The 19456-nt window shown below is 43.5% G+C and overlaps 1 protein-coding gene across 1 annotated transcript in view; it reads left to right on the top strand.

Annotated features, from left to right (window-relative positions):
• The window catches only part of HTR3B (5-hydroxytryptamine receptor 3B), a 126355-nt gene that overhangs the window by 94227 nt on the left and 12672 nt on the right, over positions 1-19456 (top strand). The window contains exons 3-4 of the mRNA XM_085646778.1: positions 5258-5302; positions 5534-5643. Coding sequence (XP_085502904.1) covers positions 5258-5302; positions 5534-5643 — 155 coding nt within the window. The remainder of the gene's footprint in view (positions 1-5257; positions 5303-5533; positions 5644-19456) is intronic.

The following is a 19456-nucleotide window of genomic DNA, read 5'->3' on the forward strand; positions in this document are numbered from 1 at the left end:
GTGTATAGGTTTTTTTTAAAAAAGAGAATATCTAAAGTAAAGTTGCTCTAGATTTAGTATGCATTGTTAGAAAACCTGCTATAAAATTGTCAGGCATAGCTAATATAACAACGTTTAGCCTTGTTGTGCTTATGAACAGTATATTTAGTTTTGTTGTTGTTAAGATGGGAAGGTGTGTGACATCTAGGTGTGGGGATCTATGCATGCACATTAATCCTATCCTGCTGCACTGCATTCTCTGTATGGGACCTGAGGGTTCTGAGAATGTTGGTGTTTGACTGGGAGACTGAGAGGCAATCAAAGGTACCTACCCTTCGCACCATAGAATGGACCAGTCCCTGGATGGCATTGCTGGTGTCATTCGGCAGAGGCAACAACAATAGTGCTGCCAATGTGACACGAGTGAGGTTGCCACCCAGCTGGGGGCCATCTGCACCGTCCTCCAATCGATGGAGCAGACGCCTTCCATTGCGACATTGTTATCTTGCTGAGAAGCTATCAGGCTCTTTTTCAGTGCTGTGCTGGCCTCCTGGCTGGCACAGACAAATGCTGCTGAGGACAGGGAATCCACATCTTCAGCCTCTGATGTGTGTGTCCCTCAGATTTCTTCTGCACAAACACCACCACCCTCAGGGGAGGAACAACACACATTAGAGGAGGAAGATGTGGACTTTATAAATTACTGGCGGCGATCTACCCAGGAACATTTATCTGTCACTCTTGGCCTGTTCCCCATTGGACCTGTGTTAATTATCAAGCCATCGACCTTGTCACCTGGTACTGTCCCCTTTTTGTATGCACCAATGTTAATCTAGTCCATTTGTGGACTGTCAATGAGGCCTAACTTTCCTAATGGCGATTTGGACCTCCTCCTTACTGGAATACTCCTCTCCTTGACATGTCACATGACATATATCCCCCATGCGTGATCTTGAGAGATAGAATCATCCATAATACACATGCAACATCTCGTACACACAGTACAACAGTAGGTGACTGTTTGTGTTGGAGTGTGCATCAATTCACATGAAAAAGAGCTCTCACAGTGCATAAAGAATGGCGAAGAGTACTTAAATGATTCAAGTGTGAGATACACTGACTTTTGTCCATAGGCTTCACACAAAGTTGCACATATCTTTAAACAATGCAGGCAATATTTACATTATGTACTCAACTCATCCTTAGCAATGATGACAATTCTTCAGCATTACGTGATTACGAAGTTGTGGAAGTAGTACAAGTATTTATATATTCAAATGTTTTACTTATAAACTAAATATATCTATCCTACATTAACTTACTATATCTAATCTATGCTTAACCTACCTGTCCTGCAACTAGTACCTAAGCACTACCTTTACATTAACTACACATATCTTAAAATATCCAATACATTTAGCACAAAAGACATGTTAGATATCAACCTCCCACCCCCCTTAACACACATGTATTTGCTAAATATTAACATCAACTGCACCTAAACACAAACTACCTACACTTACTAACCTAAACAAACATAGATATTTTTTTAGTGGGTTTACAAAATTAAATGTAAACATATCCTACACATCAAACCCCATCCAGTAAAATACTAAAAATAGGAAAATATTTATCTAGAAAAACATCTAAAATATAAAACCTACCTACAATAAACCTATCCTAAAGACTCACAAACTATATGCCTATCAATCTAAGAAAATATCAACTAAATCTACCCACCCCACAAACAAGGTCCAAACAAACTTCAAAGAAGTTGGGATATCTGGAGCAAGGCCTCCTCAACTGTGTCCTGCTGTCTCCGCAGAGTGGTCTGCTTCCTCTTGATTTCCCCTAAACTGGAGATCTTCTTATGTTCTCTTGAGAGGAAGTACTTAATGAGTGAGTCACTGCTCTGATTGGTTTTGAAACGGTGTGTCCGGGCTAGAGTTTTAGTTTCAGTTTTTGGGAATAAATTCCAATTAAGACATGCAGATCCGGGTGAGATAAGTATTTTTTATTCTTTTTTGGGTAGCTGCAAGAAAAAGGATGGCACAGCCAACACGTGTTTCGCCCCCTAGTCGGCCATCAGGCCTGGGGCTTCCTCAGGGCGGGTTGTTAGGTAATTCAGTATTTAGTGACAAGGGTTTGATAACCCGAAGATTTCTTAAGTCTCGGCTAATGCCAGGTATTGCAGTTTCCAAGGTCGTGATGGTAAGCCCGGACACACCGTTTCAAAACCAGTTTCATTTTAGGGGGAAAGGGGTATCTCCCCCTGTCTCTGGGCAAGAACCATTACTTGAAAGCTTCATGCTTATTAGATGATGAGTAAGGGATGAGGATCTCTTTCCCCTCACACTCATTCAACTGCTCTGATTGGGCCTCCTGGAACACGTAGTTGGCGTTGGTGTGGCTGCCGATGTAGCCACTGGTACCTGGTCTGGTCTTGATGAATGAGGGACATTCTTTGACACCACTGGTTGCCACTTGTATAAAGCTTTTCCATTTGTCGGTGCCCTTTTGCAACCTTTCTGATGTGGCGGTACCTGCCATTCGGCATGTTGAATGTCTTACGATCTTCAGCTGACATGTTATCTAGGGTGGTAATGGGAAAAACTTTGTTAGCAGAAGCTGTACTCCAGTTTTGCTTAACAAGAAGTAGTCCATTCCCATATTAGCAATTCTGGAACCTTTCATTGATGATAGAGTGCCTGAAGATGTAGGCTTCATGCTCACTCCTTAGATAGCTTCTAGCACATTTGTAAAGCTTCCCCGATGGTCCACAATGGCCTGGACATTGATAGAGAAGGTGCCCTTCCAGTTCCTGTACAATTGTGATGTTGCCGCAGGGGGAACCAGTTGCACATGTGGGCAATCCATGGCACCCAGCACATGTGGAAATCCGGAAATGGCATTGAAACCTTGCTTGGTGTCCAGCTGCTGTTTTTGTATCTTGAGGAAGAGGAGGTAATGGGGTCTGAGGCAGATAATGGCATCCAGGACAGAGGGTAGGGAGGCAGAAAAAGATGGCTACGATATTCCTGCCACTCTAGCTGTTTAGATCTTTAATTACCCAAATTCCAGCATGTGGAGGACAGCCATCAGCTTGACCTGTGGAGGGATGTTGGTGGGTCTGGCAATTGGTGGCTGAAGCCTTGGCACTATCTGGTTCAGCAGTTCTATTATGGACTACCTCCTGAGTCGGTAGTATGTGATGATCTCATCCTCACTGAGGTCAATGAGGGAAGTATGCTGCCAAAAAACACGCTTCCTTATCCTGTGCAGCCTAGGTGTTGAGGGTGGGAGTGGGTGGTGAGGGCCTCCTTGCAATTCCCAGTGGCAAGATTAGCACCTCCATGGCATAGCTTGCCAAACAGTTTTGTGTGGCTTGTCCTCATGTAACAAAGCCAATGTGTCATTTCCTACACCTGGGTTGCCAATGCGCAGGAATTTTGGCACATTTCAGGCTCTTTGTGATGCTTGCCCACAGTGCGTCACACATTGCCAGAACCATAAATATCACTGCATGGATTTTACGATGGATTTAACAGGGGATCGCCTACCTTAAAATATAAAATCTCTGCATGGCACAGCCAATTCTGGCACAAGCATTTTCCGACGCAGGCCTACCAAAACTGACACATTTGGCCAAACGCATCTAATTGTAAATATGGAGTACTGCCTGTGCAGCCATCACATCTAAATTAGTGATGTACCGGCAGTGCAGTGTAGTGAGGTCTGTTACTAAGTTATAGGGTTCATGGGGAAATCCAGGAGAGTGGTGAGAGACCATCACTCTGTGATATTTTTGTGGAGCATACGTGTGCTTAGAAAGTCTACTCGTGCACCCACACGTGTTTTATAATCATGCTCCAAGTGCCAAGGCGTGGTGCAAAACATGCTGGAGTGCACATTATTTTACATAGCCTTTCTTTGCTAAGGTACACTATTCTTCTTACTGCAGAAACCACATTGTACAGCAATGCAATTAGGACATGCCTCCCAAAAAGAAAATAAAGTGTAGAGTGGTACTTGGCCAAGAAAAGATTTGCATGAGATATGGTAGATAAAAGATCCATATAGCAGCCACAAAAGTGGAGTAGGTTTCATCTGGAATGAGTAACTCCTGCACTTTAAGCCCACAGTATGGCGGTAAATATCATGATGTGGAACATTCTGATTAATGCCTTGCAGACTAATTAAAATGGGAGAAAGACAGCCAATCCATTCAGTGTCAGGAGCAGCTAAAGCGCTGCTCTGTCAAGGATGGAATAGTTACCATTGTCCAGACAGACATGAATAATGAATGAGGCTGCAAGAGCTGAAGACTTTTATGGCAATTCCACTTTTCCGCAGGATATTTCAATACATGAATTTAAAACTTCATAGCATCCTAGCTCAGGGAAAACAAAACAGATTATGGTAGATTGTTTTTAAATCATTAATTCATATAAACCTTGGAAGTATTTCGTTTTGTAAAAAATACTATCGAACAAACTCAAAACCAAAAGTCATATCCAGTTAGTCTGAAATAATTTGTTTTGGAAAGAAATTTATAAATATTGTCATATTTGATTGAAATTATCTACATGAAGGTCTTGGTTTCCAAGGGTGGGGGGCAGTGGGTGAGCAATTAGATCTAACAGGTGTGTATATTTTATTGTTTTATGAAAATAGCATTAACCTCTCTAAGGTTGTTTACTAATTTTCCATTAGCTTATACTCAGAATAAAAGCATGCTGTGTAATGTAAAAAAAGAAAAGAAAAGGGAAAACACAAATTGTGCAAAGTCAAGCTAATGCAAATTTGTCTCCATATTTGTTTGTGACTCTCTCCTGATTATTGATCTCAGCTTGGCTCATCAAAACATCAGAGAACAAAACAAATCAGAGCTTTCTCATTTGTGTTACAGTTTTTGAAAACTATTTCTTAACATCACACGTAAGAATGAAAATCAGTTTACATTTAGAAAGCGTTTTTAAATCTTTCACTTTCTCTGATTCTATTATTATGATTAGCTAGACAGGTTTTATAATGCTCCTCTCACCGTGATGTCTGTGCCCGTGCCTTAGAAGCAAGTGCATATGTGAATGGATCGGAGGAATACACGAATCTACAGTGCTGGCTCTAGGCAAATACAAAACCAACATTGAAACTTGTAGAGTGAGGATGGGGTGATCACACTAGAGTTATAGAGGTGGAACTGAATGCTAAGATTTCCATTGCATAAATCATTGCAAACATTTGTCATACCTCTGTATAACATTTTTATTTTTGGCAGGACGGACATAATCAAAAACTAACGACCAGTATTTGGTTCCGAGAGGTAGGACTGTGCATTTTCTATCTTTTATGCATGCTAAATGTCCCTCACCACACTTCCTAATCAATGTCTCTTCCACTTCTCCTAACTGGTGCCCTACCACTAAATTTTGTGTGCTTTCGACTAATTAAACAAAATGTGGTTGCTTTCTAAAGTGCACAGTTCAGAAAACATGTCACCAAGACACCGCCCTTGGCCCGTCCCAGCTGATGATAGCACCTCTTTCCCTTACAGATGTGGACTGACGAGTTCCTGGCCTGGAACGCTAGCACTTATGACGGAATCCGAGAGGTGTCCATACCCCTGAGTGCAATCTGGGTGCCGGATATTATCATCAATGAGCTGTAAGATGTTCTGTTTTGTGGTGTACACCATTGCCGACAAGCCATTGAAATTTGGAGGTGTATAAGCAACAGAGGGGCATATCAACAAGGGCTTTATCTCTGCTTTTTTGGCTATGGATTACGGTGGTTTACAGGTAAGTTAACATATAAATTAATAAAACGAATTTCGTTGCGTGCACAGCATCGCATTTGGGGATGCAGTGCACGCAACAAAATTCGTTTTATTAATTTATATGTTAATTTACCTGTAAACCTCCGTAATCCATAGTTTACTACCCCCCACCCTGCCCCCCCCCTCCCCACATCACCGCCCTGCAGTTACTCCTACTACCGACTGCGGCTGGTAGACAGGTGAGGAACTCAGCATCGGTAATCCGGCATTTCAACTGCCTCCAGAGGTAAGCACTGAACTAGGCTTGTCACGCTGATCTCAGAAAGAACCATCAATGCTATCATTAGGACCTTTCATATAGTGTGCACATGTAAATTCCCTACATTCAATAGTAAGGTATTCCAAGCAGAGAGACCAGTCAGCATCACAAGCACTGTGGGGCATATTTACTGGGAAGTATTTACAAGGATACGGTGCAGCCCTGCGTTTCCCCCTGCCCTGCTGCTAATTTTAGCTGCCTAGCGCCCACACAGACACCCTTGCACCATAGAGCAAGGATGCCTGCATTGTAGGAGAAGATTGTTTATGTGCAGGAAGGTGTCCCTTCCTACACAAAAACAATCTTTAAATGGTGTTTTGTAACTTCTATGTGTGATGCTTAATGCAGCACACATAGAAGTTGCATAACTTATTTTTTTTTAATTAATTGTTTATGTGCAGGAAGGGACACCTTCCTGCCCATAAACAATCTATGTCCTTCTGCTGTTTCTATGTGTGCTGCACAATGCAGCGCACATAGAAACAGCATAAACGAGGAGAAATGAGACATTTCTCCTCGTTACACCTGTTTAAGACCAGGTTTTCCCTGGTCTTAATTTTGGCACTGCGACATATTTATGCTGTCCTTGTAAATATGGGGCAGCGTCAAAATCAGTGGGGGTTGCGGTGGAACACCCACCACAACACCCATTGCCCGCCCCTTTCACGCTAAGTATAGTGTGAAAGGGGGCCTCATTTACAAGGCAGTATTAAGCCACATTGCGAGGTGTAATGCTACTTTGTAAATAAGGCAAAGCCCATATCGCCACAGGAACATCACTAAAGGTGACGTTCCTGCGGCAATAGGGGCTTGTAAATATGCCCCTGTGTCTGTTGTTAGAGGCATGTTACTCTTTTCCATTACTAATAACTCCCACGCCTGAGCTAGCCTGTCTCTCCATGTTGGGCAATCAACTTACTCACAGCAACAAGACTAACTGGAGTGCTGCGCTGATTGGCATGGACATTTGTCACCATCTATGGAGGCACACTGACAATGTTTCCAGCCAGGAAAGACCTAGAGGAATATTTACCCAGAAATGGCGCAGCATGGGGCTGAAAGCAATATAGCAGAGCCGTGCTGCGCCATTTAAAAAACAAAGGGATGCTTAGTATTCACAAGAAGCCTTGCACTAAAAAAACGCTGCCCAATGCCAACACAGACAACTTTGCGTCATGGTGCAAGGGTGCCTGCATTGCAGGGATGATTTTTTATGTGCAGGAAGGGACACCTTCCTGCAGATAAACAATTATTAAAGACAATTTAGAAAGAGCAAAAACGAGGAGAAAGAAAAGTATTTCTCCTCGTTGCACCACTCTAACACCTGCTTTTCAGTGGCGTTCGTTTTTAGCACAGCCTCAGATTTACACATCTTGTAAATCTGGGGCAACGTCAAAAAGCAATGGGTGATGCGGTGGAACACCCACAGCAATACCCATTGCATTCCCCTTTCATGCAGATACCTGCGTGAAAGTGTATACAATATTTACAAATCTGCTTTAAGCCACACAAAGTGGCTTAATGCTACTTCGTAAATATGGAACAGGGCATTGTTCCACTGGAGCGTCAGAAAAAGTGATGCTCCGGCAGCGCAATCCCCTTGTAAATATGCCCCCAAATATCGCAATTTCTGGGCAACCTGAAAACTGAATCACAAACATGTTTTCACGACCCCCAAACAGGATCCCAGTAATTTCCTCTTTTTCTGACAATGTCCTATTGAGCCACATCTGGCCACATCTCAGCTCTCTTACTATCTTGTTCATGAGTGTCTCCTTCCGTGATCTTTTGAACACTTAAAACATTGGCTGTATTTGAGTTCCCTTCCCAGCCCTTTCTCCCACTTCTTTTTATCCAGTAATTCCTTAGGATAGATGCTGGTGAACCACCTGCACCTGGTTGAGATGAGGTATTTTCTTGTTTTTCTCCCATGATTTACTTCTGGAAGGCTGATTGCCCTCATGAAGCCCCAGCTCTTACTGAAGGAAGCAAGGCCCAATGTCATACTTGCAGACAGATATAAGTTTCCTTCTTGGGAAACAAAATCATTTCTTTACTTCTTCAAACATCGTTATTTGTTCCTTCCTGAACAGTGAACCAAGCAGAAGGGATTGTTTGCCCAGCGCTGGCTTGAGCATTCTCTTTCAAAAGCCAGGTGGAAAATTGCTGTTGCCACAGAGTGGCATGAAAGGATTGGGAAGGATGTGAAGTCCTTTGTCTCTTCGAATTTGGCTCATCTTCTATATTTCCTTGATAACTAAGGTGCTATGCAGAGTGGGGCATCAGCTGGTCCATGGTCCACAAAGAATCACTGCTTTGCCATGCTGACCTTGCCGCACTCCTCCATGTATCGCAACCGTGTTGCCCGGAAGTAGTACAACAGATTGGGAAGTGCCATTCTTCCTTTTGTAGTTGAGAGGTAGAGAACTGTAGATGTTACCCTGAAAACAGAGAAAGAGGTGGGGTTCAATGGACCAAGATCACAGTAGGAGGAGATACGCTCTGCATGGGATACTGTTGAGTGTACATGTACAGTAGATAGATTGTGGTAACCACGGTGAAACTGTCCATTATATGTGCGAATTTGTATTGATATAAACAAAATAAAATCAATAAAAATATTTCCCCCCCAAAAAATTATTATTTATTGTGATGTAGGATGCCTAATTAGTGAACGCGGGATTAGTAGTGGCAAGGACTTAAGAGGTAGAGAACAGGGGTGTAACAAAGGCACCTGCAACCCCTGTGGCATGGGGGGTCAGCCCTTTAGTGGGGTCCCATTCAGCCTAAGGGCCATCAATATCTGTAAGATATGGGAGACTCCGGGGCCTCTACTTACATTCTGCAGGGGCCCAATCATTTTGCATGAGGCCCATGGTAGAGAATCGACCGCTCTTCTGCCTAGCCAGGTAATGGTACCCACGTGCCATGTCTGTAATATCTTTTGTAGGTCCTTTAGTAAAAGGGAATAGTTCAAAGACATGAGCTGCACTATTGATGGTACGATCTGGATACCCAAACTAGTAACAATTTTAGGTGCTCAGCCTATTGGGAATCTTGCACTGAGCACCGGTATCTGATTGGGAAGCTTCTTAGCTCTCTAGCCTCAGACCTATGTAGATTGATCTTCAGGCCTGATATTCTGCAGAACCTTTCTACTTCAGGCAGCACCTGAGGCAGGAAGCGTATCAGGTCCAGGCAGAGACCATGATATCGTCTGTGAGCATAGTGAGTTTAAATATTGCCTCCAATTCTAATGCTTTGGATTTCATCATTCTAGTAGACACGGTAAGCATATGGCTCTAGGGTAAGCATGACCAGCAGTGGTAACCTCCTGAATAAAATGTTCCTGAATAATATACCATTCAACCTAAAGTTTGCCATTGCATGATAGAAGCTCACGAAGCCCACCAGATAAATCACAGTCCAAATATCACTGTGGCTATTGTATGTTTGAGGTAGGTCGATTTGACTTGGTCAAATGCTTTATTAGCAATTAGTGAAAATAGATGTTTTTGTGAGTATTTTGAGCATTCTCTATAGATTTTATTTGCCTTGTTCCCATATTGTCATTTCTGGATGAAGCCAAACGGGTTTGGAATCTACCAAGTCCGGCTGAAGATGGTTCAGCTGTGCTGTCAAAATACTGATAAATATCTTGGTGTTTCGGTTTATAAGGGATATTGGCATATTTGAGTCACATCAAGTAGTATTCTTATCAGCCTTGTGGATGACTGTAATAGCCACTTCCTGAAAGGAGCTAATCAGAGAGCCTGTTTCAATAACTGAATTGAAAGTCTGTCTATAAGAGTTGCTAGTGTTGGCTGCAAGATGACTGTGTATCCATCAGTGCGGGTGAGTTCCTTTTATCAACCTTTCTATACGTTCTATTACTTTTTCTACTATAATGAGGACTTGTAATGTTTCAGCTTGCGCTTTGTTGCTGTCTTGAGCCATGGCAAAGGTACTTCATGTTCTTTTTCCAAGTCTTGCAACTGTTGTTCCAGCTTAGTTTTGACCATAGCCCATATCTATATCCACAACTATGTGTTTGTCAGTGTCAACAAGTTTGCTGTGTGGTCTGAAAAAGATGCATCAATGTATCCGACTCTCTATGTAGTAGGGTGTTGCTATCCAAAAAGTAGTCTAATCATGTCTATGGCTTGTGCATGGTCAAATAAAATGTTTAATCACGCTGCTCTCCATTTTGTAAATGCCATGCTTCTACTTATCCATCTTCCTGTAGCCACTACCAAATCCCTCTAGGCACTGCCCTTCCCCCTCCAAACCTCTGCTGGTCCCTAGCCTTGGTAATGTCCATCAATAGTGTAACGTAAAGCGGTGGGAATTAAAGTACCGCAACACAATATCACAAATAGGTTCAAGACTATAATTGGAATGGCACCTATTGATATTTGGAAGAAGTCTGAAATAGCTTTTTTGAGGACTTTCTCCTGGTTGTCATTAGGAGCACACAGCAGGTATATTGTGCCTGTATGGGAGCCTAATGTGACCACTACAATCAGTGACCTCCTGTTCCAGCAGTGGCCCCTCTATCTATAGTCCGGTGTATATTTTTTCTGCATATTATAGGCCCTTCCTCACTTTTGACTGGCCCTGAGAAGTGTTCTATGGTGAACCACCTAAATTTAAGATGCACTCAATACCTTTTGAGTAAGTGAGTTTTCTGTTTAATTCAGATATATTGCGGTCTCTTCATATTTAAATAGTTCAGGGCCACCAACCTTTGGGCAGAGGTATTCATCCCTTTGACATACATAACATTTTTGCCACCCTATATGATTTATTTCAATCTTCTTATGCAATGATGGACATGACAATAGCCTCTTGTACCTCCACCATTGCTGCTCCCCAGTATGTGCCAGCTATCTACTGTGCAGATGTCTGTGATTCCATAGTTACCCCTCAACCAAAAAACAAAACACAATTTCTTAACGAAATTGCACTCAATCCTTCTCAGTAGAAACACATCCCATTGTAACTATTTGATCCACCAACCTCCTCCCCTCTACCCCATCCTGCCTAACAATCAACCTTCAGCAGATTATCTTGTCAAGAATCTGCCTTGTGAAATCACAGTCATTGTTGCAGGTTTCAAGAGTCTGCCACTGATACATTCTCCATTGGCTCCTCTTCTATGGCACTGCTGATCTTCCTCACTTGTAATAAGACCTAAAACCTTGCTTTCATAATGTCTACTTCTATTGGCTGTTTTCTTCTCCTTTTTCTCCTCACAAGTTGCCATATTGGTCATTGGTCATTGACCTTGTACATCTCTTGCACAAGGGAGGACAGAATTCACCACATTCCAAAGATGGCTCTGGTGTCCTCCCTTCCAGGTGAAGAATGTGTTAAAGGAACAGATCCAATGATGGGTCATTCATTCATTTTCATTCATGTCATTACAAGGTCGTGCAACAGTTGAATCTTGTGGCCGTCAAGTGTGATGACACCCTTGGAAATAGGGATTGCCATTATCTCCTCCTTTCCTTCAGAGAAGCATTTTCAGGGCATCCTGGGGCTATCTCTCGGCAGCTCCACCATAATCACATGTGAGAGAGATAAAGTTTGATCTCTGTCCTTGATTGAATGCAGGAGGTTGAGGACGTATGTCTGGATATCAATGCATTCGATCTCTCAGAATCCCCCTCTGTAGGGGTATAATCAACCTATGTTCTAGATATCAATATATATGTGGGATAGCTCCTCAGATATGGGACTGGAAAATAGACCTCAGAATGCAGTGCCTCATCCCTTAACCTATTCACAATCCTGTTCAAGGAATACTGGATCACGTTAACTGAAGGAAATTGTCGATTGAATATATAAAGATTTCTTTGTTTACCCTATATTATATGGTTATAAGTGAATTGTCACTAAAATAGCTCAATTTCTGTGGGCCAAATCTGCTCGACAGGAACTGGACTGGTACTTTTTAAAATGAAATTTTGCATGAGATCTGCCAACTTGTGAGTTGCAACAGTTGGAATTAAGTGTTGCCTTTGCAGAGCATAAACAACTTACTTAACAATGTACTCAATAATAGCTTTCCTTTTGAAGGAGGTTTGTTCTCTTGGCGATACTCTGGATACTTTTAGTCCAGTGTGCGTGTTGCTCATAGTGTTAGAGCATGTATGATAGTGCAATAAAGATCAAACAATGGTTTACTCATCAAATGTTTTCTAGGTACTCTTGGCTTTGAAGTTGCTGCTCCGTATTTCACTGAATTCGTAGTTGTACTGGGGACAGCACAATCATTGTAATAGTGTGCCGTGTTCCAGTATGTGCCTGCCCAAAGGAGCGCCATGGCCAAACAAGAACAGTACAGTCTATATATAACATGGGCCCTGGTCCGCCAGAGTCTAAACGCCCCTTTATTTTTTGAGCCCTAAGTACCTGCAAACAAAAAATCATTTTCCCCACAAAAAGGTCCACATATAAAACCCTGGGCATCTTGTGTTATAAAACAATTATTAAAAGGAATCCTTTAAGAAAGTATTTACTAGTAATCTGTGTAAATTTGGAAATATTCACAATATGTTACCTTCATTTAAGTGTAAGTAAGTTGTTGAACACCCTTTCAGAGGGCCATGGGTCTCACAGGTGTTATTGGACCAAACTGTGGTGGTTGAGATCTTTTACTCGTGATGTCCCGAGGCCCGACCTAAGCAACTGTGCTAAGTACACCTTCTGCACTTTACTCTCAGTGTTAGCTGTGGACTAGCAGTCAAAGGCTTCCTGGTGGGAGAAGTGTACATACAGCTTAGTGATCAAGACTCATAACACAAAGTGCACTCAGTACGGGTAAAGATTCTCTTCCTTGAAATGTGGTTGGGGTTATTCCCCTTTCACTGGCAGCTGCATCCAATGAATGCTCACTAGAAGGCCTTACTCAACAGTCCCATTTAACTCTTAGAAAAAGTGTTTATGATGCTGCAGCACCTTCAGCAGTGAGTCCCCTGGGGCCCAAAAGGCCCAGTTCAAGTCTTACCCGCTCCAGCAGCATGGAAGCGTTCAGTGTTTCAGCGGGTGGCCCGAACGCAGGCACTTGCAAGATCTGGTCCTGTTCGGAGGAATCGGGATGCTCATGGTAAATGCAGCAGCACCTGGCACACGTAGGCTTTCTCCTCAGCAGGCTTCTGACCTCAACAGCATTCAGAGGTGCTCCAAGCTTCCGTAGGCATAGTAAGTTCAGTTTTTCCCACATGGGGGGAGGGGTGATAACCATGCTCCTGACTGGATCCCAGCAAAGGAGCGAAGTCCTCTTGGCCTCCTCTGGAGTCCTTGGGGTCGGTCAAAGGGCAGGTCTCAATGCACTATTTCAACCTGCAGGTTGCAGCTTCAATGTTGCCATGCGATAGCCTGCACTTGGTAAAACTCAGTACTGGAACTCCCTTCTGGCATAAAGGGTAACTGTAGTACCTGCTGGCATGACATAGACTTCTTCAGTGCAAAAAAAGAAACCAAAATGGTCCCTCCTTACCATAACACCGCAAAGGTTCAGACAAGTCTTGGTGCTTTGTTGGCAGAGTCATTTCCACGGTGGCCCGGGTTTACTGCAATGAGGCATTGTGAGACCTGTCATCCTTAGGGTGGTCTTCCCCTGACTTTTTGCCTTCTTCCCTCCACTTTTTACTGTATCGTTTTTGGGGCTTTAGTTGGTCACTGCTGACCAGTGCTAAAGCGCATGTGTTTCTACCCCATACGTGATAACATTAGTGTACACCTAATTGGCATATTTAGTTGTTTTGTAAAGGGTAATACCATATCCCAGGGCCTGAAATCTAAATGCTACTAGTGGGCCTGCAGCACTGGTTGTGCCACCCACACAAGTAGCCTTTGTAACATGTCTCATGCCTTCCATTGCAGGGCCTGTGTGGGCAGTTTACTTCCTCCTTGACTTCGTATTTTAAAAAAACACTTGCCAAGCATTAAACTCCCCTTTTATTACACATATGTCACCCCTAAGGCAGGCCCTATGTGACCCTAAGTGCAGGTTGCTGTATAACTAAAAAACAGGACATGTACTTTTAAATTTTACATGTCCTCGCAGTGACAAACAGCTGAATTAATTTTTCACTGCTGCGCGGCTTACTCCCCTCACAGGCTAGCATTGGGGATTCCATAAAAAACTTTTTAAGTTGTAATTCCTGATGAGAAAGGATTAGCTACATTATGTTTCATATATTTGGAATGGGGGTTATAAAACCTCTTTAGTGGTAAAGTTGTATTTGACATTAACATTTTAGAAATGGCACTTTTAGAAAGTGGACATTTCTCTGCTCTTAACTGTGCTCTACTTGCCTGCAGCCTGTCTCCAATGCACATCCGGGCTGGGTGACTGCTAGACTTTGTGCATTCCCTGTAGACAGCCACAAACACAGGATGGGCTAGGTATGACAGAGGGCACATCTGCATTCTGATAGCCGAACTGGGCAGGAAGGGGAAAAGGTGGTTCACACTTACATCTGAATAGTCTGCATGCTTTCCTCACACAAATGGCTGATTACTCCTCATAGATAGCCTGGCAGACAGGTCTGGGTTGAAAGGATCCTTGTGCACTTCAGATAACTCCTTTGAAGTCACCCCCTACATCAAAGACACTTTTGGGTATAAGTACGAGGGCTCTGACCTTACCAAATTGGTACACTCATGGACCTGGGAAGAACTCTGCTGGAGTGAAGGCTGCTTTGCTGTAAGGATTGTCACTTTTGTGTGACTGACTGTTTTGAGGCTCTGCTTTGCTGCTTTGCTGAGCTGCCCTCCTGCATGCTGATCTTTGCCCTGCTGATAGCCAGAAACCGGTCCTAGGATGCTTGATTCCGGTCCAGGGAAGACATGGCTCGGCAGTTCGGGCTGGACTGTTCCTATGAGGCACAGGGTCAAGACTGATTTGCATATGGCCATGTCTGAACTGGGGTGGCGTAGTGGGCAAAAGAACGATGGATTTAACCCAGATCTCTTGACTGGGGGAGAATGTCTGCATTGTCAGCATACCGTCCATCATTTGTTTGTTGTAACGCTTTTCGCCCTAAGTGGGATGGGTATTCCCAGACGTGGGACCCGTGCTCACTACGCCACTGGAGTCAAGCTATCCCGGCTGATGACGGCTGATAGCCAGAAACCGGTCCTAGGATGCTTGATTCCGGTCCAGGGAAGACATGGCTTGGCAGTTCGGGCTGGACTGTTCCCATGAGGCACAGGGTCAAGACTGATTTGCATATGGCCATGTCTGAACTGGGGTGGCGTAGTGGGCAAAAGAACGATGGATTTAACCCAGATCTCTTGACTGGGGGAGAATGTCTGCATTGTCAGCATTCCGTCCATCATTTGTTTGTTGTAACGCTTTTCGCCCTAAGTGGGATGGGTATTCCCAGACGTGGGACCCGTGCTCACTACGCCACTGGAGTCAAGCTATCCTGGCTGATGACGGCTGATAGCCAGACACCGGTCCTAGGATGCTTGATTTCGGTCCAGGGAAGACATGGCTTGGCAGTTCGGGCTGGACTGTTCCCATGAGGCACAGGGTCAAGACTGATTTGCATATGGCCATGTCTGAACTGGGGTGGCGTAGTGGGCAAAAGAACGATGGATTTAACCCAGATCTCTTGACTGGGGGAGAATGTCTGCATTGTCAGCATTCCGTCCATCATTTGTTTGTTGTAACGCTTTTCGCCCTAAGTGGGATGGGTATTCCCAGGCGTGGGACCCGTGTTCACTACGCCACTGGAGTCAAGTTATCCTGGCTGATGACGGCTGATAGCCAGAAACCGGTCCTAGGATGCTTGATTCCGGTCCAGGGAAGACATGGCTTGGCAGTTCGGGCTGGACTGTTCCAATGAGGCACAGTGTCAAGACTGATTTGCATATGGCCATGTCTGAAATGGGGTGGCGTAGTGGGCAAAAGAACGATGGATTTAACCCAGATCTCTTGACTGGGGGAGAATGTCTGCATTGCCAGAATTCCGTCCATCATTTGTTTGTTGTAACGAGGACAAGTACTAGACACATCTCACATGAACCCATAGTGACTCCATTGGCTTGCTGGTTTGCCTCCGGTTTTCTGAAGCCTCATGGACACAAAAGACTTCCTGCAACCCTGCTGGTGCTGCTGGACTCTGTCATCTGTGAGTCCTACCTTTGCCTGAGGTGCCTTTCCAAGTCTAGGCCTCAGAAGTGGATTCTACAGCTGATTTCTTCAAAAACCGGCACATTGCCTCGACTGCATGGGAATTTCAGCTGCATCGCCCTTCGACGCAAGGGCTGCTCTATGATGACACACTGCATTCACTTCAATGGAGCTTGACGACGATGCAGGACCGCCTATGCGCAGCTCGACAATGATACATTAAACTCTTGACGTCAACAAACGCTCCATCCAAGGTATTTCTTCAGTGGGATGATCCGGGATCCTGTAGTCAGCCTGTCCTCCATCACGTTTAGCCTGAACTTTGAATTTACACAGGTTTCTCCCGATCTCAAGTAACCTTTGGATCGCTAAGGAATTCTAAGAACTGTTTTATCATTTAATTTTGAAACATTCATATTTCAAATTCTACTTTTTGGATTTTTGACAATTTTTAACATTTTTATTATTATTTTATTTATTGAAATTTAGCGATACAGCAGGAGATATCATCAAATAGTAGGCTCCGAACAGATGTATTCTGCATCAGTACACCCCAACGGAGGAAACATAACGCTCCCCACCTTGTTTCACATATTAGATCTGAAAAAACATATTCATGCTAGCCTAAGACATAGTAACAATCTGAATCATATACTGTACATAATGACGACTATTTGACACTTATCCGAGGTACATAAGGACCAATGGGCAATCCTGGACATCTGTGAGGTTATAGCCAGGAAGGACCCTACTTGCTCCCAAACACGACACCCTTGCCTGACCTCATTCTCCCATTTTACATGTGTGTCTAGTTTACCGCAAGCATCTTGGGGGATTTTTTTATTTTGGTCATGTTTTACTCTGCTAAATATTCTCTACTTTTCTAAGCCTGTGTGCAGTCCTTTTGTGGTATTTTCATTGAGTTACTGTAATTTAAGTGTTGCACAAATATTTTACTCATTGACTATTAAGTTAAGCCTTATTGCACTGTGCCAAGCTACCAGAGAGTGAGCACAGCTTAATTTATGGTGTGTATCTGAATTACCCTGACTAGAGCTGTTGTCCATACTTGGACAGGGTGCAAACCTCTGCCAACTAGAGACCCTATTTCTAACAGAAAGTATGAACTTGGCATTCTTCGCATGGTACTTGATACACTGCTCAGTACATGGCAGCTCTCTCCTGGTACACAGGGGTCACCGAATCATTCTTACACATGGGCAAGGAGCCAGTCACTGCACAGCTATCTCCTCAAACTTTGGACCCGGAATCCTATTGGAAGGGCTGTCGACTGGACCTCTTTCCCTCCAGTGCTCTCCTCAAAGGGCACACATGTATTGGCAAGCCAGCAGACACTAGTGCACAGGCCCTATTGCTGGTCCTCGTGGAAGGATGTCTGTCACAGCAAGAGAGACTCCGAAGCTCATAGTCCCACAACACAGGACATGCAAGAGTACTAGAGTTCATATATGGATGTCATCCACACTAATATGTGCCTCCTCAAAAGGTTAAAACCGGTCTCCCAGTCCTACTCTTTATGATTCACTTTTTATTTATTTATTTTTTGGCACAGATTTTATTGAGTTTTCAGTTTTACTGAGGTATACATAGCATTTCTTCATTAAAACATTAGTCAGACAGTAACATACAGTATTGTAATTACAGGTTTGCATAACTATAAGTCTACATTCATATCATCTTGAGGTTATCCGTTTGCATATACACGCCTTATTGATGAATGTTGTGAAGATACTTGGTGTACACTTCATCAGCCCTATCTCCTTCCTGAGATGTGTCCAGGCCCATTCCTATCTGATCTATCACTGAATCAAAGAACACCCTTTTGAAGTGCCTCAGGAGAGCCTCTCTCTCTCCCTTCCTGCAGTGTGTCCCACCCAGCAAAAAGGAATGCAGCAATACACAGGCCTGTCTGGGAGATTCCTCTGCTCCTCATGTCGTAACCAGGCAGGACTGAGTTTCCCAAACAAGCATTTGCAATGCAATCAGTCTCGCCTTTGGGACCTTATATGTATTTAGCTATGCCGCACATTAGCCTGGGTGCTGAAACATCTACTGTTCTTTAACATGGAGGTAAAGTAAGCAACAAACTGCGTGACACGACAGGTATGGGAACACATGGAGAGAATAATTGCCTTTCAGCAGAAAATGGTATAGTCCAAAGCTCTGCTTTTAATATAAAATCAGGGCCTTCGGTGGCCATATCACTGAATATACAAGATTTGAAAAAAAATATTATTGTGTACGGGTGCTCGTGGAAGACAATTTCTATGGACTGGAATCTAGAGAATGCTAAAGTGATTCTGGTATTCTACGGACCTCTGCTGGTCATTTTCTATCAAGAAAGTTAAATAGAGGCAGTTGCCAGAAAAATTTAAAAAAGAAAGTTCCTCAGCAGAAAGCAATTCTGGTATTTTACTAACCTCTACTTGTCGTTTTCTATCAAGACAGTTAAATAGAGGCAGTTAAATATGCAGAAAGCCATTCTGGTATTTTACTGACCTCAACTGGTTGTTTTCTATCAAGACAGTTAAATAGAAGCAGGTGAACAGAAAAAAAAGTCCTTCAGCGGAAGCAGATAAGTCCTAGGGCTCATCGCCAGAGCCCACTAAGTACATACACATATAAGTATATACTAAAGTATATATCAGAGGTCTCGAATGCTTGACCTAAAAAGAACCCAGGTTCCTCCATGTAATGTGCCATTGCAGGCACACTTGCACTCAGTGTACATGTGCAGCGCACATATTGTACAGTACCGTCACATCTGTCACATCCATGTATTGTGTTACCCCAGGCGCACATACATCCAGCACAGACAAATACTCTGTAAGGACAGCTTAGAACAGTATACTTTTTGTATTGTGTTATGGTGTGCTATTTGCAAACACACAAACTGCCAGCACACACACTCACCATGCGCTCACTGCAAAACACTTCCCCCTTCATGTGTGGTTCTTCTCGCAAGCACACATACATCCAGCGCAGGTTTTCACAGCACTACATCTCTCATGTAATATATTCCTAGCAGGCATACATATGCTCAGTACATGCACACGCCATGCTTGTACTGCATAGCACTGCTCTATCCCTGTACTGTACCCTTCCCAGGCACACACACATCCAGCACAGAGTCATCAATCCACATCCAACTGAAGGAGGCCACAGGTGAGTTAAGCACACAGCTAACCCTAACATAACACTCACACTCTCT

This window comes from Triturus cristatus, chromosome 3_2, assembly GCF_964204655.1.
Source record: "Triturus cristatus chromosome 3_2, aTriCri1.1, whole genome shotgun sequence".
Taxonomy (NCBI): Eukaryota; Metazoa; Chordata; class Amphibia; order Caudata; family Salamandridae; genus Triturus; species Triturus cristatus.